Source organism: Malania oleifera, chromosome 9 (assembly GCF_029873635.1).
Source record: "Malania oleifera isolate guangnan ecotype guangnan chromosome 9, ASM2987363v1, whole genome shotgun sequence".
Lineage (NCBI taxonomy): Eukaryota > Viridiplantae > Streptophyta > Magnoliopsida > Santalales > Ximeniaceae > Malania > Malania oleifera.
This window is the reverse complement of record NC_080425.1, coordinates 35,280,053-35,304,834: the sequence shown is the minus strand read 5'-3', so window position 1 is coordinate 35,304,834 and position 24,782 is coordinate 35,280,053. Positions and strand designations below refer to the sequence as shown.

The 24,782-nt window shown below is 34.6% G+C and overlaps 1 protein-coding gene across 2 annotated transcripts in view; it reads right to left on the bottom strand.

Moving 5' to 3' along the window:
- LOC131164472 (phosphatidylinositol 4-phosphate 5-kinase 8-like) overlaps positions 1–21,221 on the bottom strand; it is a 72,015-nt gene extending 50,794 nt beyond the window's left edge. For both annotated transcript variants that reach the window (XM_058121682.1, XM_058121684.1), the window contains exons 1-5: positions 20,888–21,221; positions 11,338–11,473; positions 10,114–11,199; positions 7,411–7,578; positions 6,000–6,165 (exon numbers count right to left, since the gene is read on the bottom strand). In XM_058121682.1, coding sequence (XP_057977665.1) covers positions 6,000–6,165; positions 7,411–7,578; positions 10,114–11,199; positions 11,338–11,354 — 1,437 coding nt within the window. In that variant the 5' untranslated portion in view covers positions 11,355–11,473; positions 20,888–21,221. The remainder of the gene's footprint in view (positions 1–5,999; positions 6,166–7,410; positions 7,579–10,113; positions 11,200–11,337; positions 11,474–20,887) is intronic.
- Positions 21,222–24,782: the final 3,561 nt, after the last annotated feature.

Genomic DNA, 24,782 nt, shown 5'->3' with positions numbered 1-24,782 from the left:
TCTTGGGCTACATCATGTATATAAGAACCCATCAAATACTCACTTTTTTCCAATGTGGGACAAACTTTGCAAGTGGAATTCTCAACAATCTCCCCCTCACTTGTGAGTTCCAACTACTCCCCCTTAAACAGAAGTTCCACCACACGTGAGCTCCAACTGCTCCCCCTTGAACGGAATCTCCACCACATGTGAGTTCCAACTACTTCCCCTTAAACGGAAGCCATCTTCTCCCTTACGAGACAAATTCTCCAATAGTTTACTCAAGTGGGTGTCTTACGTGTCTCGGATTGTATTCCAAATGGCGCCTCCAAACCAATCCTACCTCCCACATCTTGACCCAATTTGGATCCATCTTGGCAGCTTAGATGATCCTTCTTAGCTTCGGTCACACACTGTCACACCCAGAGTTATGAACCGTCAGCTCTGATACCACTTGTTAGCACCGGAGGGGTCCAAAGGTATGCTTGATACACATGGTTGAGCACCAACTTGACCCAAAAGCTTAAGCCTATTGGGTCTTGGGCTACACCATGTATATAAGCACCCATCAAATACTCACTTTTTTCCAATGTGGGACGAACTTCACAAGTGGAATTCTCAACAATCTCCCCCTCACTTGTGAGTTCCAACTGCTCCCCCTTCAACGGAAACTCCACCACATGTGAGTTTCAACTGCTGCCTCTCTTCCCCTCTCATTCTGTCTCTACGAATCTCCATGCCAAGTATCTTCTTTGCTTCACCAAGATCTTTCATCTCAAATGCTTGATTTAACTGACCTTTCAACTTGTTAATTTCTTCCCTATTCTCTGAAGCTATCAACATATCATCAACATACAAGAGTAAATATATAAAAGATCCATTTTGTAGTCTGCGAAAATAAACACAATGATCATGTCTATTTCTGATGTACTTGTGACCCATCATAAACTGATGAAATCTCGTTTGTACCATTGTCTTGGAGACTGTTTGAAACCATACAACGATTTACCCAGTTTACATACCCAATTTTCTTTTCCAGAAACCTGAAATCCATCTAACTGATTCATATAGATTTCCTCTTCCAAATCATCATTTAAAAATACAGTTTTTACATCGAGCTGAACCAGTTCAAGATCAAATTGTGCTACCAAAGCCAACAAAATTCGAATGGAAGAATGTTTAACAATTGGAGAAAATACCTCATTATAATCAATGCCTTCCTTCTGTGCGTAGCCCTTAGCTACCAATCTAACTTTGAAGCGAACATTATTTGCATTTGGAAATCCTTCTTTCTTTACATAGATCCATTTGCAACCAATTGCTTTCTTACCCTTAGGCAGCTGGGCTAGCTCCCAAGTCTGATCTTGATGAAGAGAGTGCATTTCTTCTTTGAAAGTGTAAGGAACATTATCATCCACAACTGGAAGTGCATAGGCCACCATATCAGTATACCGAGAAGCTTTTCGAATTTCTCGTCTTGGTCTCTGAGAAACAATTGATTCTTGTTGCTGTGAAGATTCTCAAATTGAAATCTCCTCTTCTTGTACACTATTCCCCACCGTAACTGGAGAGCTACCTTGTGTGGTCTCATTTCTCACTGGGTTTCCCAAAATTGTCTCAACCTCCACCTATTGTTGAGTACCACTAGTCTTCTCTTCAACTCGAGACTCCTTGCGTATTATTTTCTTCATCATCGCAAGTTCATCAAAAGTCACATCCCTACCTAAAATCATTTTTTTCGTCTCAAGACACCAAAGACGGTATCCTTTGACTCCTACACTTATCCTCAATAATATTGCTTTCTTGGCTCTTGGATCCAACTTAGATTCTTTAACATGATAATAAGTCATAGTACCAAATACATGTAAAGAATCATAATCACTAGCAGGCTTTTCAGACCATACCTCATAGGGTGTTTTTCCCCCTATTGCAGATGATGGTAGACGATTCATGAAATGACACGCATATCTAATAGCCTCAGCCCAAAACCTTTTGTCTAACCCAACATTAGACAACATACATTGAACTTTCTCCAGCAAAATCCGATTCATGCGCTCTATCACCCCATTCTGCTGTGGTGTATCTCTAACTGTGAAGTGTCGAGCAATACCTTCATCCTAACATACCTTCATAAATGGGTCACTCGTGTATTCACCACCATTATCTTATCTGAGCCGTTTAATCTTTCTGCTAGTTTGAGTTTCAACTACTCCCCCTTGAAAGGTAGCTCCACCACATGTGAGTTCTAACTGCTCCCCCTTGAACGGAAGCTCCACCACATGTGAGTTCCAACTGCTTCCCCTTAAACGGAAGCCATCTTCTCCCTTACGAGACAAATTCTCCAACAGTTTACTCAAGTGGGTTGTCTTACGTGTCTCGAATTGTATTCCAAATGGCGCCTCCAAACCAATCCTACCTCCCACGTCTTGACCAAATTTGGATCCATCTTGGCAGCTTAGATGATCCTTCTTAGCCTCGATCACACACTGCCACACCCAGAGTCATGAACCGTCGGCTCTGATACCACTTGTTACCACCGGAGGAGTCCAAAGGTGCGCTTGATATACATGGGTAAGCACCAACTTGACCCAAAAGCTTAAACCTATTGGGTCTTAGGCTACACCATGTATATAAGCACCCATCAAATACTCACTTTTTCCCATGTGGGACGAACTTCACAAGTGGAATTCTCAACAATCTCCCCTTCACTTGTGAGTTCTAACTGCTCCCCCTTGAACGGAAGCTCCACCAGATGTCACTTCCCTTTAGAAGAATCTTCCCTTTGGCATAGAGTTATAAGAAGTAAGGTTGGGTTGGACGAGAATGGGTGGGAGATGAATAGTAATTTAAGTTGTTCTTTGGGGAGTCCATGGAGATCCATTACTCAGATTTATCCTTCCTCTACAACTCACCCTAAACTTGGTGGGGCAGGGGGTCACTTACCTGCTTCTTGAAAGACCCTTGGCTAGGTAATGTAATTTTGTCCACTTCTTTCCCTCGTCTCTTTTGTTAAGTGCTGAGAAAAATAGAGCCATATCTTTTCTTTTGTTGTGGATTTGAGTAGTCCTTTCGTTTCCTGGAATCTCCATTTTGGGAGACCTCTTAATAATAGGGACATGGAGGAATTGTCTTCTTTGTTATCTTCATTGGACAGAAGTAATCTTTCTGCTGGGAGGCATGTTCGTTCTTAGTCCTTGGATCAATCAGGAGTTTATTCTTGCAAATCTTTTTTTGAATTCATTATCCGTTCTAAATCTTAATTTCCACTTTTTCCTATTATATGGAAGGCCAAGCCTCTCTCAAGAACTAAGAATTTCACTTGGTTGGTTGTGCTTAATAAAATAAATACTAACTTACTGCAAATCAGAAGACCTTCGAAGGCTCTTTCTCCCGATGTTTGTGGGCTCTGTTTCAAGAACTCTGAGACAGCTTCTCATCTCCTTTTACACTGCTATTTGCTTGGATAATTTTGAATAAGCTGTTTGGTATTGGGGGAGACAATTGGGAATGCCCTGTATCGGTGGAAGACTTACTAGTCGTTTCTTTTACAGGTTTTCGTAGAAGGCAGGATAGGGCAGCCTTATGGAGGTGTAGCTTAATTGCGGTTTTATGGGGGTTATGGATGGAACATAATGCACAGATCTTCTCAGGAAAAAAATTAATTTGGGAGCTGGTCTGGGATCAAATCCAGCATTTAGAATCATTGTGGCACGTCAGATTTGGGTTTTTCAGAGGAAATAGTTTCCAAGAGATTCAAAGAGATTGGAGGAATGTGCTGGTTTTCTCCTTTTTCTGCAGGTTTTAGTTGTTTGTTCGTTTGTTCCAGATTTTTAGGAGATGTCTCAGACTCTCATTCTCCCTTGTGTAAACTATTCTTTTATTAATATAATTTTATTTTGTTATCAAAAAATAAAAAATAAAAAATAAAAAACAAAAAATAAAAATAAAAAAAGCTAACGAGGTAATAGCTTTAATCCTAGAGGGCATTTTGACCATCCAAATGATACAATGTGGTGGGAAAGACAGATTTTCAAGGATCAAAAACTAGGAAGAAAAACAAATTAGGATTGTTATAGTTTGACAAGTCCTTTCCCCCACAATTAGAGATTACTTGGGTCTACAATATTTCTTTACCTCAACTGGTATCCAGGCACACATTTTGGTACTAAGAGACCTTAAATGCTGGGAGCTCCTGTGGCAAGTGGGGGGCCATCAGTTGCTGTTATTGCAAATCTAAAAATCCAAGAGACTTCTCTGTTCATCAGAATTTTTGTCCTAGCTTTCAACATAATATTTTCATCTTCTCATTTGCAAGGATCTACAAAATCAATCAGGGCTGTTTGACATTTCCATCTAGCAAGTTGCCAAGAACGTATATGACTAATCTAAAATCTTAACCAAGAATATCTCATCATGTTCATAAATTTGTGACTATTAACCAAGAGAGGGTATTTGCCATAGTTTAGAAACTGGACAAGACCAGCCGGGCCAACCGGGTTGGACCAGAACCGGTCAACTCACCAGTCCAGTTATAGGGCTTGAACCGGAAATTTGCTGAACCAGTGTCAACCCTGTCAGAGTTGGTGAGTCAAATGGGTTGACCCAGCTTTCATTGAAAAAAATTATTGCTGTGATTTCGCAGCTTCCTGGGATGACCCAGGACCTATCCCTCTAACAAGGGCCCCCCTCACCATAAGAACCAAATCATCTGCCTTAACATTGATGGTAAAGTGTATATATATATATATATATCAAAATTCTACCTTAACTCTTGTTTGAAAGTTGAAAATATTAATACAAAAAATAAATGCAAACATAAAAAATCTGAAGTTTTCATATGAAAAATAAAAAATAAAATAAAACAAAAAAACAAACTAGATAATAAAAAAATTAAAAAAATAAAAAAAATTTGATTTTGTACATTATTAACATTTATTTTTAATTTTTTTTAATCATACTAGAATAAATTTATTTTTAAATGATATTTAATATAGAAAGAAAATATAATAGAAGTAAGTTTTCTAAATTCTTGATCCAAACAAAACAAATCAAATAAATTTTAACTAAATAATAGTCCATATGAATATTATTTAATATTTATTAATTAATCAAAAAGTTTTACTCTTTTGAATAAATTGAATATAATCCACATTCCACTCTCACTATTTAATATTTATTTAATTATTAACATAAAAATCATCATTCAGCCCTCTTTGTAAAACATACACATACAAAACACACATACATATATATTATATATTATATATTATATAACATCACCAATTCGACCACCGGTTCAACCAGTCAAACAGACCGGTAGCCTAACCAGGTTGGTCACCGGATCGGGTTTTAAAACCATGGTATTTGCAGACAATGATCTATAAACCATTTTCATAGTTTCAAAGTCTCAAAGTTAACTTGAAAACATATGAAACCTGGTTCTTTTATGTTTGGATTTTTCATATAACTTCACAAATAATAAAGGTAAGAAAATGCAAAATGCATCCCAAAATATTAAATGCCCATCTAAGGAAGCTTTCAGTTAAGGCAGCATTTGGCATAGATAATTTTTAATGCCTGCCTATTATCATTTTCCTTGGTATCTTATGCCTTGAAATGGGATTACAATCTCAAGGATAACCTAAGCCAAATTCCTTTTAAAAGTGATTTCATAGTGCAAAATTAGCTTGACCCTAAGCTTTACCGACATGGTTGATAAATCACATTCTTGAAGCTGAAAATCAACTGTTGAAGCTTTCTTAAAAGTTTATTTTAGATCAATAATCTCTAACCAAATAAATTGTTGTCAACATAAATGTAATTTTGTACTACAAAATCATTTTTCTCAAAATATGTACCAAACAGGCCCTAAATATAAAAGATATGATTCAAAAGCCACACTTTCAAGGCAAAAGTTTCAATAAGAATTGCCTTACAACTTAATATTACTAGAATGGAAAATTTAATTAACACATAATAGATTTTAAAGAAATCCTAATACAGTATTTTGTCATACAAACCTTCAGTTCAGATCTTCTTAAAGTCTTAATCACAAACCTATCATCTTGAGAAAGATAGAAAATACTGCCACTTTTTCCAGGAGAAGAAAGTTCTCTCAAACCATCATCACCACAGATGGACATCATGTATTCTGCAGCATCTAACTTGAACATCTCCCTCAAATTCCTGAAATATAATCTCACGTATATTATAATTTTTGTTTGAAAATTGTAACACAACGTCACATTTTTTAAACACTGGATACACAAGCACAGGTATACTAAGACCTTGCAGTTGTATGAATTGCATAATAAAGGTTATATCCGTAGTTGTAAAAGCAGATTCAGATCATGAATCCAGATCCTTTTTTTATCAAGAATTACGAATCAAATCAAATCTTAAGATTTATTTCAAATCTTCAAAGCCAATTCTAATTTCCAAATGACATTGACATGCACGTGCAGAACAAAGAAAACACCTTTAAAATGAATATATTGACAAGAAATAAATATATGTACATACATAACCATGTATATGAAAAGAATTTTGTTTGTTAGAAATTCAAAAGAAAAGTGCACAAAAAACTCAACTTTAAAAGCATTTTTTAAACAAAATAAATATATTAAAAGAGGAGAGAATCACAAGACAAGGACCAGATCAAAACACAATCATCTGTTTCAAAACCCATTTCATTTCCTCATGATTCAGCACCACAAAGGAATTATGTCTACCAACGAACTCATATATACAAACTGAAGCATATTTCAATCAATCAACATTAATAACCTTTCCCTCTGCTTCAAAAGAAACATAAAATCCCATAATCCTCTCTCTCCAACATTACGTAACAGGGTATCAAAGCAAGCTTCAATCCATGCTTGAGTCTCCATCTACAATTTTCTTAGCAATCAAATGCAATTCCCTGCCACACTGCTTTTAAACTAGAACCTCTGGAAGTCATTTGATTGAACTGTGATAGGCAAAAAAAAAGCATTGATCTTGATCCCTTTCGCCATTTCTTTTTTTTTTTTTGGGTTCAGTGGAGGAAGAGCAAGAGAAGAGCTATCGAGGAAACATATACATCCCTTACAACTCTCACAGACAGATGGATTATCACTTTCGACCAGCTGGTTTAATGGACAGTATGTTTTGGATACTTTGACAATTTTTATTTTTATTTTTTGGCTATGCTGTCACACAGGTGATGGAAGTATGGAATTACCATATATTTCTGTTTCTTTCTCTTGTTTCTACTATTAGTTAGTCTCTCGCTGTTTGTACATTGAAGCACCCCCCCCCCCCAAACCCTTGGTGCCCTTTATTGAATTCTCTTTACTGATCTCCAAAAAATATATAAATATATGTAAGTCATAATTTAAAACTATATGCTAATATTGACATGCAAATATACTTGAGAAGATTGACAAATACCTGAAGACCATAGGACAATAATCCTTCCAATAGAAGTCAATAGAATAGTGTGGAGGTGTAAACTGGGAACCCTTTCTTGGGAAATACATCCTTATTCTAGCTCGATCGCCAAAATCAGAAGATCGGACCTCACGCATAGGCACTGGTGTGATCTTGCCAACAGTGTACCTGTGAACTTTAAATTAGATATATTTATTAAGAGTATGAAAGCCAGAGAAAAAACCAGCAGGATTGTACAACAGATGGGAATGAAGTAGCACTAAACTAATGCAAGAGCTCAACCAAATGGAGACAATTGACATCATAACACGGCCAAATTATATTCTATGTCTAACTTAAGAGTGATAATTTAGTTTGTATTTATTTCAATAAAATCTATCTAATTGAGATGATTCATGTCAAGTTTCATGTATTTATTTTGACCTATGCAACAAGAATTGTTCCTATTTGGCAGTTACCAGCTTGTTTAAGTGCAAATGATTATGGTGCAGTTCATTTGAGGTGATCACGTGAACAACATATCGGCAATGATATTGACACCCACAACAACATTAAGATGGTTTGAACACGTGCAACAAATACCAATAGTTGCACTGAGAAGTGAATTAAGCTGGTGTGAGCAACAAGGATAACAAATCAAGAAGCACTAAAAGCAGATGCACCACCACGGCTAGAGGTACTGAAAATATTTAATAAATATCATTTTATTAAAAAAAATGAAACCCTATGTCAAGCTGAATAGAGAAGAATTAATGTAGCCAAACTAATAGTTGGGTATATAAAGGTTTATTTTGTATTCTTTATGTTTTCTATTTTCGTTCTGTATTTTTTTGCTTTTATTGTCAGTTTCCGGCATTCTCAAAAAAAAACTGAAAATTAGATTTTATGGTTTTTAGGTGTTTTGGCAATCTGTTTGCCAAGATACTTTGATATTTAGAATTAACTTATGTGGATTATCATTCATTTTATACATAATATTAGTTAAAATTAAAATTAAATGGTTATATGTATTTAACATAACAATTAAAATAAAAATATCTGTTAAATTTTTTTAAAAAAAATAATATTATAATTATGATAAAAGCAATTTAAAAAATATCTTTACTATTTTTCCAACTTTCAAGTACAATTAGATTGTTCTTGCAAGGAAAAATAATTAGAATTATTTTTTATTTTTATTATAATAATTTTTAAATAATAAAAGAACATATATTAAAAGAGAGAGAAGATACAAGAAAGAGAGAAAAAGGACTCCTCAACGAAAATAAAAACAAAGATAAAAGACCACCCAAACCATAATTGCCCACAATCTGAACCACTATTACCCACTGTTCAAAACCATATCTAATCCTAAACAAAACACTACCTAAGAAAACCTCTTTTCAGTCCTTTCTCATCGCAATTGATGGAACACTGCAAATGAGCCAATTCCTGTTGCCCCTTCCAAGACTTAATTATGCCACCATCCAAGCAGACTTCCTTTCCTTCTGAATCAGCTAACTGCATAACTTTTCTATCCAGCATATGTTGAATACGAAACATGAAATCAGTACTGGTCTCATTCTGCTAAAACTTGTCTTCTACCTCCTCTAATACAACATTCCTCAAACCAAGAACTCCCTCTACCCTCCATCGAACGTAAAGACTGCAACAAATGAGCCCCACAAAATCAAAATGATTTTTTCCGTAGCCAAGTTATTTACAAAACTCATCTATGAGTAGCCCTTCCTTGCAATCAGAATCACTAATCATATCACCCTCCTCATCGAATTATAATGTTTTTTAATCTGCATTGTTTTGTACTTTTATTATTTTAATCATATCTTTTTAAATTTTATTTGATTCAAGGATAAATATGATCATTTGCTCAATTAAGTTTTTAAGTTGTTATAGAAATATTAACCAAACAAGTTCCAATTTTAAATTTTTAGTTTCTGTTCCTAGATTTTTAGTTTTCAATATCAGTTTTAGTTTTTATAATTTTTGACAGTGATACCAAATGATTCCTAACTTGTATTGTTGTTAGTGTTGTTGTTATTTAAAATTATAAAAATAATAACATTAGACAACCACTTAAAAGCTTAAGCTTGTTAGGCTGTGGGCAAACAATGTACACACATTCAGACCATGGAGAGGTAAACAAACGATAAATAATGCCCTGCAGGATACAATAATTTTTAAACACCACATATAAATGCAGCCAACAAGACTAGAACCCAAGACCTCCTGGTAACCAGTTCTGAATCTCTGATACTTGTGGGCCAACAATGTATATCAAGTTTTGACAAAAAAAAAACAAAACAAAACAAAACAAACGAAAAAACAAACAAACAGACATAAAAAAAAAACAACAACAAAACCAAGCCTTAAGTCCCACTAGGTGGGGTTGGCTATATGAATCATTTTCCACCAATTTATGCAAACAAATGTGTAAAAATACAAAACAAAAATGACAGCCATGGGTTCAATGCGAAGGGATACACACGTAATAAAGCGTTAGATGCTAGCGTACACTTTTGACAGAAGTTCTAAATACGCCTAAGAATATGCTTGTACAGATCGGCAATCACAAGATAAATGTGAATTAGTCAAACGACAGCAACAACAACCATGCTTTATCAGTTACAACAGTACTTTCTATTGCCACAAGAAATTTTATAAACAAGAATGATACAAGGAAGGAGACACAAGAAAAATGTCTACCTGATACCAAGTTGCAGATTAAGCATCAAATAATAACTCTGATGGTGTCCAAAAATGTCAAAACACGACCCATTTCCTGCTTTTCTCACGTGAAATTTACTTTGCTGCTTACTTTTGTGTGATACTTTCACATTATTCCTAACCTTCTCTTTGATCAAAACTCCTTGCATGTATTCCCTTTCATACACTAAAGAACTATTATCCTGACTCTCATATTGATCTCCATTAGATATTTGAGATAACATGCAAGAGGTGTCATGTGATGAAAATTCTCTCGCAGATTCACAGTGTCTCCAATCTTCATTTACAGATGTAGATCCATGAGAAATTCGTCCAGAACTTCTTAACAACCCACCAATAGAAAATTTCTCAGAAAAACTGCGCTTAACGCTTGGCTTTGGAGCCCTGCTCTCCCCCAAATTCAATGATGAACTATGGGACAGTGCCTTTCTTCTCTTAACATCATATCCTACAGAGCTAGACCAAGTTGTTAAAGATGGGTGCTTAGTTCCAGCAGGATAGAATGTTCCTGGTCCATCCTTTAGGTCTCTAGTCCATGTTCCAAAATAATAAGCACCATCAGCAAATCTGTAAAAGCCTGAGCCATGTCTAAACCCGTCCAACCAAAAGCCATCATAAAGATCACCATTAGCCCATTTCATAACCCCTCTACCACACATTTTACCAGATTTCCAATTCCCAATGTAAGTATTTCCTGTACTCCAATCATACCTACCACTGCCTTCAAATACTCCCTCTTTCCATGAACCTTCATATACATCTGAATTACTATACTGCTTCCTTCCAAACCCATGCTGAATGTTCATCCGCCAGACCCCTCTGTAATTAGACCCATCAGATTTAGTATATGTGCCAGAACCATGAAGATAACCCCCTGAGAAATCACCCTCATATGTGGCTCCTGATGACCAAAAAATCTGTCCTTTCCCTGTCATTTTCCCTTCCTCCCAATCACCATCATATACTGTTCCATCTGACCATGTATATTTCCCCTTGCTATGGGGAAGCAATCCCCTAAAACTACCAAGATATACATCTCCATTCCAGAAAACCTTCTCTTCAAACCTGAAAATTGAAGAATACAAAACAATTTTAGACAACACAGATAATCAATGAAAATGAAAAAAAAAAAAAACAGATCCATGCATGCGCAGCCTGGCAGATATCACTGAAAAAATAGCTGTGAGAAAAAGTGAAAATCACCTTTCACTGATCTCCATGATGAGTGCATGATACCTGACCTAGCTTTCCTAGGTGACTGTCGGTGAAATCTCATACACCATGCTGAACTTTAAGCAAGTCATTCAAGCACAATTAGACTGAAGTCTTCCTACACCACCTAAAAAAAACCAGTGTCCAGTTCTAAACATGTGAGGCACTAGTCAGAATAAAAAGGTGCACATAAAGAGCAAGGGTTGCAAAGAAAATTTTCTGATTGTCAATTATATTTCTTTTGTATCCATCTTCTTTTTCTGTAAAAAAGGGTGTAACTAGATGGCAGCTCCATTGAATAAGGTTTCATTCCTTAACTACAAATTTGCTCATAATAATTGACCACAAATTTTTTTTAAAAAAAATAATTTTTTGAGGAAGAAGAATCTACAAAGAGGATGAGGAATCCTCAAAAAAAAAAGCGCTAATAAAAATAGAAACCCAAGACTAAGTCAAGAGAGCCAGCCAAAACCTCTAAAATTGCACACCACCACAAAGGAGCCAGCCATAAATATGAATCTGTTTGTGTTCAAACAAATTTCTTGTTGTATATTCTTTCATTTCAAAAGAAAATGATTGCTTTAAAATCCTTATTCTTACATCCTCCCCCATCAAAATTATATGGTTCCTAGATTTGCGATTTTGCATTAAAGACAGCCTTGCAGCTTTCTCAACTTGCAAATAAATAAATCTTGGCATTCATGACATATGGCAGCCCAATAGCAAGACATCAGTATAACAGAATGGCTCCAATGAAAAATTGAATGTCTCTAATTAAGAAATTTTTCAACTTAAGATTGACACAAATAAAATATGTTGAGTTTACTTGCATGTTTAAAAGAAGAAGTACGAGTCTTACGTAAATTGCATCTTAAGATAGACCCAAATAAAATGTGTTGAGTTTTATTGTATGCTTATGAACAAAAGAATGTGTATTTAACTAGCTACTGTAGTTCTAGATGAAAGACGATAACAAATAAATAGAAATTTAAACAAAGAAATTAAGAAACCAATTTTACATTAGAAAAGCCCAGTTAAAAAAAAAAAAATTTACTTTAAAAAAAGACATTGTTTACATCAAGTGACTAGCAAAAGTTGTCATCATAGAATGCAGAAGAAATAAGTCTATACAAAAGATTGTGATGATGACAAAACATTATTTGAATAATTTCATGATTTGGATATTCATGACATAATGGTTTGTGGAGCTTGTATAGCTAGATCATTGATTTCAGAACCCTCAGAATGATTCTAGTGCAATTGTGAACCTCAAAAGAATGTTCAGGAAGAATATTATCACCCTGCATGTGATTCAGCTTTTCACAGGTTCCTTGAGAATGCACGAGGCAGTTGCTCATTTCTATGTGAGGTAGACATGCATGCATACTACGTACATTCACGCCTCATTTCATTTTTGTTGTACGAAATATGAATTATCATCTTTATATTCACATATTAATTTAATTTCTCACCATAATTAAGTTATTATTTGGAAAATAATTCTTATAAAAACATTTGGAGAATAATTATTTTTGGGATTTATTTGTAGGATAATTCTGAAAAATAATGGAAAAATAAATATTATTGTTTTTTTAACTATAGAACATTGAATGTTAAATTTATTCATTTTCTTGGACACCTTTGAGTTGACATATCTTGCCAAAAATATTTTAAACATGCCCCATGCATTTTAGGAGCTGAATTGAATATTTCTCAATTTTTTGATTTAATCATTTAATGTAAACTGACTTTTCTTTTTAGTATCCATGCTAAGATAAATTCCAGTAGAAAGTCTGTATAATTTCTAATTGAAGATATTTCAAGATAAAACCATTTCAGCATTACATTATCTCTTTTAGGAAATCTTTTAAATCTCTTTCTTGCATTATCTAAAAGATGGGAAGATGATCTTCTTGTCTCTAACTAGAAAATTTATTTAAGCTCCTATTATCATGTACAACAACAACAACAACAAAACCTTAAGTCCCACTAGGTGAGATCGGTTACATCAATCATTTTCCGCCAATTTATGCGATCATAGACAATTTCTTTCGACAAATTTAGAAATCCTTATTCACTATCTAATTCGAAGTTATTTTAGGTCTACCCCTACCCCTTCTATTGCCTGTTACTAGTGCACTATGTGGCCTACAGTGCAAGTGCCCAAACCATCTGAGTCGTCCCTTCCTTATCTTATCTTCTACGGGAGCTACGCCTAAATTACCACAAATATGTTTATTTATTAATTTATCAAATATGTTTATTTATTAATTTATCTTTCAATGTTATACACTTATACCACTCATCAAGCATTCCCATCTCGGCAACTTTTACTTTTTGGATATGTTGTTTCTTAGTCACCCAACATTCTGATCCATGTAGCATAGCTGGTTTTATAGTCATCCTATAAAACTTCCCTTTTAATTTTATAGGTATTCTTCAATCACAAAGAGCACTTGAAGCACTTCTCCATTTTACCCAACCTGCTTTAACTCTATGCATTACATTCTCTTCAATTTCTCCTTTAGCTTGCATAATAGATCCAAGGTATTGAATTCTACTAGTACTATTTATTTCTTATCATCAATTTTAACTTTGTCTCCAATATTCCTCCTCCTATTATTGAAATTACATTTCATATATTCTTTCTTATTTCTACTTGTCATAAAGCCTCTAGATTCTAAAGTTTCTCTTCTTAATTCTAACTTAGCCTCTACTCCACCCCTAGTTTCATCAATCAATACAATATCATCTGCAAACAACATACACCATGGAACCTCATTTTGGATACTCCTAGTCAGTTGATTGACCACTAAAGCAAAAAGATAAGAGCTCAAAGCAGATCCTTGATATACACCTATTGTAATTGGAAATTCTCTAGTCTCTCCACGTATAGTTCTTACACTAGTCATTACTCTATTGTACATATCCTTATGACATCAATATACCTACTACATACACCTTTTTCAAAAAAAAAACACATTATAGAGCTTCTCTGGGTACCTTATCATACGTTTTCTCTAAGTCAATAAATATTATATGTAAATCCCTCTTCTTTTTCCTAAACTTTTCCATTAATCTTCTTAAAAGATATATAGCTTTTGTAGTAGATCTCCCAAGCATAAAACCAAATTGAATTTTTGAGACCTTCATTTCTCTTAGTAGAAAAAACTAACATATGACTTTTTGTATTGCGTTGTGTATAATTTGATTACATACTACTGCTTTTAGAGTTGCCGAGAATGGTAGCTTTCCATATGCGGCAGATCTTCAACACTCCCCCTCAAGCTAGCAAATAAATGTCAATCATTCCAAGCTTGTCCACCAAAGCTTCATAAGTCTTCGTGTCTAACCCTTTAGTAAACAGATCTTGAGCTGTAGGGATATATGGCATACACACTTCTCCAGACTCAATTTACTCTCTAATGAAGTGTCTATCAATCTCAATATGTTTAGTTCTTTCATGTAGTACCGGATTGTGAGCTAATGAGATTGTTGACTTATTGTCACGGTAAAGCTTCATGGTTCCATTGATCGCATGTCTTTCAGGATTATTTTAATCCACAATATCTCATCTAATCCTTTAGCATGGTTTCATTAATCAACGCATTGCCCGTAAGGGATGCCCCAACACATATTCGGTAAGGATTCATATCATAGTGATCTGAAAAATTTTACACTGACTGTCATCTACCTAATGCAATCCTCCTCCTTTACCCGGGCTTCGGACCGCTATGTGGGAAAAGATTAAGACATTAAGTGCATCACAAGCGAAGTTCCCTATTATCATGTGATCATACTTATTAGTTGTCTATCCTTTTTCTTTGTTACAAGATTGCACAAACAAAATTCATAAGGTAAACTCAAAGGCATGTTCAAGCCATTGTAGCCTCAAAAACATGTTGCCCTAGTTCTTGGGCTAGTTCTAGCTCCAACGGCAATTTTAGCTATTAGATTACCACTTTACCTAAAAGCTTAAGCTGTTAGATTGTAGGCCAACAATGTATATCAAGCTTTAACACTCCTTCGCACATGTAGCCTAATAGCATATAGAGCAATACACACGATAGATAACACCCATTAAAGGGAATATAATAACTTTTTTTAAACACCACATAATAAACGCGGGCAACAATACTAGTACCCAGGACCTCCTAGTAACTAGCTCTGATACCATGTCAGATTACCACTTTACCTAAAAGCTTAATTTGTTAGGTTGTGGGCCAACAATGCATATCAAGCTTTAACATTAGCTTTTGGGGGACTACATCAACTCTTTTTTGAAAAGAAGTTGGTTTCTAGAGAAAAAAAAAATAGAAAAATGTTTAGGAGCATAATAAATTCATTTAATGAACTAAAAAACCATGAACACAACATGAGAACTGCCTCTGAGTATTCACAACAGTGCTTCAGTAAATTCTAGTTCTTTATCTCTCTTCCTCTTTCCAAATTATTGATTCTGCATAAATTGTGTATGAGGAAAAGTGTTATTTTATTGAAGAGAGTTTCTCTTTGAGTTCAATGGATCAAGAAGCCAGTTACTTTGTGTTTCTCATGTTGGTGATTCTAAGAGAAGAGATTGTGAATCTTGCATTTGTCTGCACATCCTTGATTTATCCAATAGTAGAATATCCAAAGTCCCAAACAAGCTTTAGAGAGTGGATATAGGCTAGGTAAACATCTAGAAATCCCTCTTACCCAGATATTTAATATTGTTTGATTATGTTAATGAATTATGATTGCTTTCATGTAGATCATGTAAGTTGTACTGCATGCAATTAAACTAATCCTAAAAGCCTAAAGCCAAAACTGTAGTAGTCCTTGAAGTGACACAAATTATAATGCCAATTTTACTCTCCATCATGTATTCATGTAAAATATAAATTTTGTACATCCCAAAACCCAAATTTGAATGCACCAAACCCTTTCCAACTTCACCCAGCTGTTGAACTCCGTCCTGATCAAATTCCACCTCCTCTTCTTCCAGCCTTCTATCTTCTTAAGGCAAGTATGAATTCCTCCAATACAAAAGGAAATTACATGCATCTACAATTTCAAAATCCCTTTCAACTCCAATAAGAAGTCTCACCAAATTCGGAAATTAGAAGGCACCAAACAATTATTGGAATTCCATTATCAAGTCTTATGGGCTCTCTTTGCTACTCCATACAAGACTGAACCTAAGCCAATCAACAGACTCTGTCACAGAGTTATGAAGTATTCTAAAATTAGTTTGATTCTTAGGGAATTGGAAAAATAAGGAAGAATTCCTAATTGCAGTTGTGGAGTTCTCTTTAGTTTCCTGGAGTAAGCATTTTTTTGGCAGCTCTCCGTACATGATGAAGGTGTAGTTCTATAACACCAATGCAACACAAGAAATATCAATTAATTGCGACGGAGAAGGACAAGGATCAAATGGTTAGGTCTTATCAATTTGCATTGATGATAGGAAGGTTATTAGGGTGAAGAGGTCATAGGAAGATTTGGACCAAAATGATATTTTAGATTTAATATTTTTTTATAGAAAAAGAAGATTTCATTAATAGGGAAAAAAATTACAAGAGGGAGAATAACACATCTCCCAAGGAAATTATGGGACAAACCAAAAGTAAAAGAACTAAAATTAACAAAGAAAAAAGAAGCATCAACCCAACATGTTTCTCCAATCTCTTTGTAAACTGAAAAATTCCAAACACAGTGCACCACAAAGAGGCCATATACTAAATCTTTTCCCACACCGGTACCCAATTTAACTCTTTCCCAGAAAAGATCCATGCATTATGCTCCAACCATAATCCCCAGAAGACTGACAATATACCACTTCTCCACAATGCTGCCCTATCCTTCCTCCTTCCAAAACCTGCAAAAGAAGTAACTAACAAGTCTTCCACCAAAATCAGACACACCGAACTCTCATCCATAATACCAGATAGCTTATTTCAAATCCTCCAAGCAAATTTGCAGTGCAAAATAAGAGGAGAAGTTGTCTCAGAGTTCTTATAACAGAGGACGCATACATCTAGAGAGAGAGCCTTCAAAGGTCTCCTCATCTGCAACAAGTTATTAGTAGTGACTTTATTAAGCATAACCAACCTAGTAAAAGCCTTAATTTTGGGGGGAGCTTTGGCCTTCCAAATAATAGAATAATTAGGAACTGAAGAATTGGAATGGGTGTGTCCAGAATTGAGCAAGAATATACCTCCGAATGATCCAAAGTCCAAGAACAAACATCCCTTCCCGAAGAAAGGTTACTATTATTCAATAAGGACAACAAGGATGACAACTCCACCTACTCCTTATTATTAACAGGTCTCCTGAATGGAGATTCCAAGAAACTAAAGAACTAATCAACTCACTAGAAAATAGATAAATGACTATTCTGCTCTTAGCTCAATTGAAAGAATAATGATGGGACATACATATGATGTTTCACACAGAGCACCAATGTATGATATGGGCTCAAAACTATTGGTAATTGCAGGATTAGGGCTGCCACTGCAGAGATTGGGAGTTAAAATCTTCAATCAATATTCTGGAAATTGAGTATACAATTTTTTCCTATTTCTTAATTAAATTTCTAAAAGTCCAGAATCGCTGAAATCATAGTATTGAGGTGATGAAGAAGGGGCATACATATACATACATACATACATATATATATATATATATATATATATATATAGAGAGAGAGAGAGAGAGAGAGAGAAGACTATGAAGAAGAATAAAGGAGGAAAGTGAACTGTTTACAAAGTCTCACATTGTCAATGTCATACTTGATATATATATATATATATATATATATATAGAGAGAGAGAGAGAGAGAAGACTATGAAGAAGAATAAAGGAGGAAAGTGAACTGTTTACAAAGTCTCACATTGTCAATGTCATACTTGACAGTTCATTAACAGAGCGGTCCCCCCCTCCCCCACCCTAAATGGATGAACTTTTCCTTTTAGAAAGTAAAAGTTAGGTGCAACAAATTTGGCAAATAGATTTTTGGGATTTTAAAAGATTAACTTTTATTTTTTTGGAAATTTGTGGAAGTAACATATTTTAAGCTTTTAAAAGATAAAAAGTAATATTTAAGACAGATTATTCTACTCCATTGGAGTCCCCTGTTTTTCTTTTTTCTTTTTTCTTTTTTTTTTCCCAAACATCACAGAAATGCACATTATTTACATTTCCTAAAATGGCATATCCATTTTGGTCATCCCAAACATTTCCATTAATTTATAGCTTTATTGCCAAACCCTCAAGATCAGCTCTTTTCTTTTTTGACAGATCCTTTTCCACAAAGAATAGAAAAATATTTTCGGTAACATAAATCTCACAACTATTTTGGTCATTCCAAATATTTTAATCAAACTGTAGCTTTCTTGCCAAACCCTCAATATCAGCTTTTCCCTTTTTTGACAGCTCCTTTTCCCCAAAAAACAAGAAAATATTTTCAGTGACATAAATCAGCTCCTTTTCATTAGCTTTTTCTAAACACTTCTCTGGATCTTTCTGGTATATCTTTCTTCTTCACTTGATTCATGTTCCTAATGCTACTCCTTTCACCCCTTATTCTTTCATTCGGAAAGCTAAAATTCCTTCTAAGGTTAAGGCCTTCATGTGGACAGCAATATTGGAAAACACTAGTTCCGATGACTTGCTTAAAAAACATAGACATAAAAAGTCTTTGTCACCTGATGTGTGTGTTGTTAGTTTCAAGAGTGAAGAGACTTGCACACACTTCTTCTTCCACTGCCATTTCTGCTGGACAGTTGGACCCTCTGGAATAAATAATTTCGTATTTTTGAAAAGAATTGGGTGTGCCCTTCCTACTTGGAGGCATTTTACACTACGATGTTTAGGGATTTTGAAAAGGGGAACGAGAAAAAGACTTTGGGGCAGTGTTCAATTATGGCTATGATCTAGTGTCGTTGGATGGAGAGAAATGCTTATTTTGGAATAGACCGGTGTTTCTTGCGTCGGTGTGGGCTTTGGCAAGTGGTTTCTTTTGGCATTTACCTGTAGCAAATATTTACAGCGGGACTGGGATGTTTTGCTCAATAGAGCTTACTCCTAATTATTTGTTTTCAGATGTTTTCTATTGTTCTTTTTCTTTTGATTTCAGAGGATATCTTATTCTCCCCATTTTCTTACCATTTTCATGTTGTACTCTTTTCCTCTCTCCCCAATAAATTTCTTTGTTTATCAAAAAGAATAAAGAAAAGCTCTTTTCCATCAGCCACATGAGAGGACAAACTAAGCTCAAGTTATAATGGGCCACCAATCATAGTCCATCTTTTAAAATGCAACGGAGTTCTCTGCAACATCAACAAACCTCAAGGTTAGTTTAATTTACCGATTAATTTACACAATCTTATCAAACAAGCGACATTAATGTCAATCTTACATAAGATTTCATTTGCAGAATTTTCTTCTATTGTGTTCCATATTATTATTTAGTCATCTGATTGACTCCAATGAGCAATTCTTAATTTTCAACTTCCGACCTTATCAACATTCTATATTTGTAACTGAATTTTCATGCCTTCATTAACTTCCAAAATTTTTCATCTTCCAAAATTTGCATTACTTCCGCTACAAATGCATCATAAAATTTTTCAATGTTCCAGCTGGTTGGAACAATAACAGAGCTAAATTATGCATTTATTAACCAAATTAGTTTATTAATGGATATAACAAAATATGATTGATAATTTCCAATTGGAAACAAATTTCATTTCTCCCCCCCCCCCCCCCCACCCCCTTTTCAGTTATTAAAAGATCTTTGAGAAATCAAAAATAGAAATCAATATATGAGAGTAGAAAACATCAAGAATCATTGAAACTAAAAGCTCTAAACCATTAGGTGAGGACATAAGTCTAACACACCCACTCACGGGCAACACCACTGGGTTTGAAAGCATGGACAAACCAGAGACATATATCTTTTATGTTGTGCTGAAACAATATAACAATTGAAAGCGCCTGAATTCAAACTCTTGACATTTAGGTCTAAGGAACTCCCATTCCATATTGAAGAACCACTCAACCTAAAAGCTTGAGCCGTTAAGTGAAAGGCCCCAGGCCAGAGAATTGATTTTATAATCTAACAAAAACCAGCGAGAGAGGTATTAAACCCATATGATAAACCATTTCCAAAAATGCAATTCAAACTACTTTGATTAAAATCTAGTGTTCATTCTAAACCATCATATCAAAGTATTGTACTGCAAATTAAACATTAAAAAAAATGCAAAGATTATATAATGGGATGATTATAAACAATTCAGAAAACTGCAAACAACTGAATACTGAGAGAGGAACAAGAGGAAAAAGGGGGGAACCCACGTCATAATCATATAAGAAAACGTAAATTCACCTGGACTGTAGTACTTCAAATTAAACATAAAACAAGAGATACAAAGATTATACAATGGGATGATTATAAACAATTCAGAAAACTGCAAACAACTGTATACTGACAGAGGAACAAGAGGAAAAAAGGGGGGAACCCACGTTGTAGTCATAAAAGAAAACGTAAATTCACCTGGACTGCAAGCGAATGGAACAGTGTTAAATGGAGAAGACATATATTCCTCCTTCTGCCAGACGCAAAAATCACAGGAGCTGCATCAGAAGCCCTAGAATTCAGCTAAAACAGAATCCCCGTTGAGCTTTGCATATTTGTAGCCGACCATACAATTCAGATCCCCCACTCGAGTTGACATCTCGCTCTCTCTCTCTCTCTCTCTCTCTCTCTCCCTCTCTCTCTCAATTTTACTCTTGATCTGCGAACACCTCAGAGTCCGACTAAATTTGCAGTCCCTCTACTTTACTATTTCCCCCGCGAGTTTAACTAACTTTGCTGAGCGGCTGAGCCCATGTGCAACTCTACAACTATCAAACATTATTTAATTTTTTGAAAATTAATTTTTCTAATAATTTTTATAATTATGAATAATGCTAAGCAATTACAAATATTAAAGATAATTTAAATCATTAAATGCATACTTTTAAAAATTTATTCAGTTATCTTTATTTTAAATAATCAATTTTAATCCATCATTGTGAATGTTGGAGGGTTTTTTTTAAAAAAAAAATATTACAAATAAAAAATTAATATTAAATTCTTAGGGATGAATATGATTAATTTCACCATAAATAAATTAATTTGAACATCACCACAAATTCACCACACAGAAATGAAATTTTAAATAAAAAACATAACAAATTGAAGAGATAAATTCAATTTATTTTTTGTACTAATCGTGCTAAAATTATTTGTGCTAATACTTATAAAACTTATCTTAAATCTTATCTACTTGTCTAATTCAAATCTTATTTGACAAGCCAATGCCAAAACATTTGTATAAAGACTTGGGTGAATTTTAAAATTTTTTCTTTACTAATGACTACTTTGGTTGAATGTCATTCACTGTGGAATGATCACTCAATTTGATGGAAGAGAACATAAATCAAACTTCTAATCAAACAATTGAGTTTATTTCTTAGTTTCCTACATTACCTATTGTTTATTTTATTATGAAAATTATAGAAATTCTCCTTACTGTTTAATCAAAAATTACTTAGTTACCACCTCCACGGAGCATGGCGCGATGGAAAGATATCAGCACGTAAGTAAGAGCATCGGGTATTCGATTCTAGGTAAATACACTCACGGAACCAACGGTACCTGTGGATGGTGAGAATTAACTCTATGAGCTAGTAGAGACCGTAGATGGTGAGAGTTCGCTTTATGAGCCAGCGGGGACCGCGAATGGTGAGAGTTATCTGTAAACCAATGGAAATCGTAGATGGTAATGAAGATGTATCTCGGGGGTCAGATTGGCCGAACGTCCAACTGATGCACGAAAACCATGTCTGCATTCTGGACTTTACCTGATCAGCGAGACCTAGGGGGAGAACGTTGATTCGTAGGTTTGGTACCGCACCAGGGGGTCCGAAGGGCTTGTTGGTGATTGAAATTCCTATGTAATAAAAAAAAAAAAAATTACTTAGTTACTTCGCAGCTTTTTTATGATCACAAAATCGCCTCGTGGTTCCAAAATTATTAAAAGTTATGATGCAATTATTTTTTTCTAACAAAAATCAATATATTAGATAAAATCTATTTTTATGGGCAAAAATGCCCTTACATGGATTTGAATGAAGTACAATGCAATTTTATATTTTATCCAATTAAATCCATAGAAAAAAAAAATTCAAGGTCCCAAATTCATCTCCCAAATATTCGGTAAGAGAGTAGTAATATAATACTAATAAAAATTAATTAAAAATACACGAAAATTAGTGAATGGGTATAGGAGTGAGGGGTGGATCCAAGGACCGAGAGGGTGACCATTAGCAAACCTCCGGTTCATCAATATTAATATATTTTAATTAATTTTTACTTTTTAAAAAATATTTAATAAATTTTTATTAGTATTATATTATTTAAAAATGAATTTGGATCTTGAATTTGAATTTGATTTTGTGTAGCTAAAATTTTTTTTATTAAAGCATAGGTGAGCTTTATGTACTTTTTTTCTATTTTATTTATTCAATCTAAAAGTGGTTGCTCAAAAGTTTTCCATGATCTTACTCAACCTAAAAGTGCGCAGGAGAGCGGCGCACGTGTCGGCAGCTAATTCCATCGTTTTGATGATCATGTAGCCCACGTGGTAGGCGCCTTGATGAAACTCGTACGGAAAAAGCGTGTGGCATTGTTGTACTGGAAATTTTCTCCTGGACCATCCGTCAAGAAAGGCACCAGCACCGGCACGCAGCATTCTAAAGTGTCGCTGTGCGGCTGCGATTCCCTGTGGGATGGTGGGCCCGGTCTTGATCAGAGCCGAATACTGTTTTATTTGTTGGGATAGCGATTCGCAAGTTTTCACATGTGAGAGAGAGCGTAGTGCTGCAGACGAAGATAGGAATGTGATTCTAAGGCGACAAGAAGAGTGACGTTGAAGAATAATATAAAAATGAAAATAAAATAAAAATAATTATAATATTAAAATTATTAGTTCAAATTACAAACATGTTGTAACTATCCGAAATTCCTATTATATATTTTTTTTCCACATAATAAATATCATAATAACTCTAATACCATGACATACTAACAAAGTCAAAGTCAACCCGGACTTGTAGGTACCGAGCATATACCTGTCTATACATACATGTCGTCTCTACAGCGGAAACTACAATTTACATAACTATATATATATGTATATATATATACAATACCAAAATTCTACTATGTCCATAAACACATATATTCATTCCCAAAAAGAACCATAGTATCCTAGGGTCATAACCCTAAAAATTCATCATGAACACAATCCTACAACTTACCCTTTAGACAGAGTAGTATAAAACAACCTCCTCTATCTCGGAGTTCGGTCCGCTCTTTTATCTAAGTTTTCTGAAATGTTGTTAATGTTGGGGTGAGACATCTCTCAATAAAGGACATAAACTAACATTAGTGTGTAACAACATGAGTATCATTGTAAGATAAACATATACTGAACATGGTATATTATATCTGTTAAATAAGGAAAACCTATACATAATATAAAACTATTCTGTATAAATTTGAATAAATCATATTTCATATAACATACTAAATTTTTGTATAAATATAAAAATCATCTGTTATATCTGTATACTACTGAAATCACACCTAGATGGATAGCTAGTTGATGTCATGTATTACCCCCACATGACTGGGTTGTGCAGCCCGTAGGCGGGACCTAGTAATGATTGACCTACCACGCTAAGTCAAATTGATAATTCTGTAAGTATGATTGGCTTGCCCAGCCTGGTCCGGACTACCAGGGGGCAGCTACTTCCATGCTGATGCACAATCGACTATCTAACTCGCACACTCTATCTAAGATGTGTAGTAGCACTGCCTGAATTGATAGCTACGGTACCGTGTTTTAAATCTAAATTAAGTCATTCGAGTTCTGCTATTATATAATATATTTCTCATATGTTAATTCTGTTCTTAAATAATATTTTCATATTTCTGAAATAAAATCTAGTTTTTACATATTTCTGAATAAAAGTTGTTATTTCATAATTTCTTAATAAACTGTCATATTAAACTGATCACAGCATCTCCACCGGTTGAATATCTGCGCCGACTGAATAATACGGCATCTGCGCCGACTGAAAGTTACAGCATCTGCGCTGATTGAATTTTATAATATACGTGAAAATACAATTTCTGTACTATGTATAGCTTTTTTAAAAACTATCGTTTAAACATGGTTTGTAATAATCCAAAAAATTATTAGAATTAAATAAAAGGGAAAGGAAAATTTTAAAAATGGACTTAAGGGGGTCTCGTCAACAAAGGCAGACTTCGTCAATGAGTACTCTACTGGGGTTCGTCAACGTAGACGCGTGTCTCGTCAATGAGAAGATACCGAAAG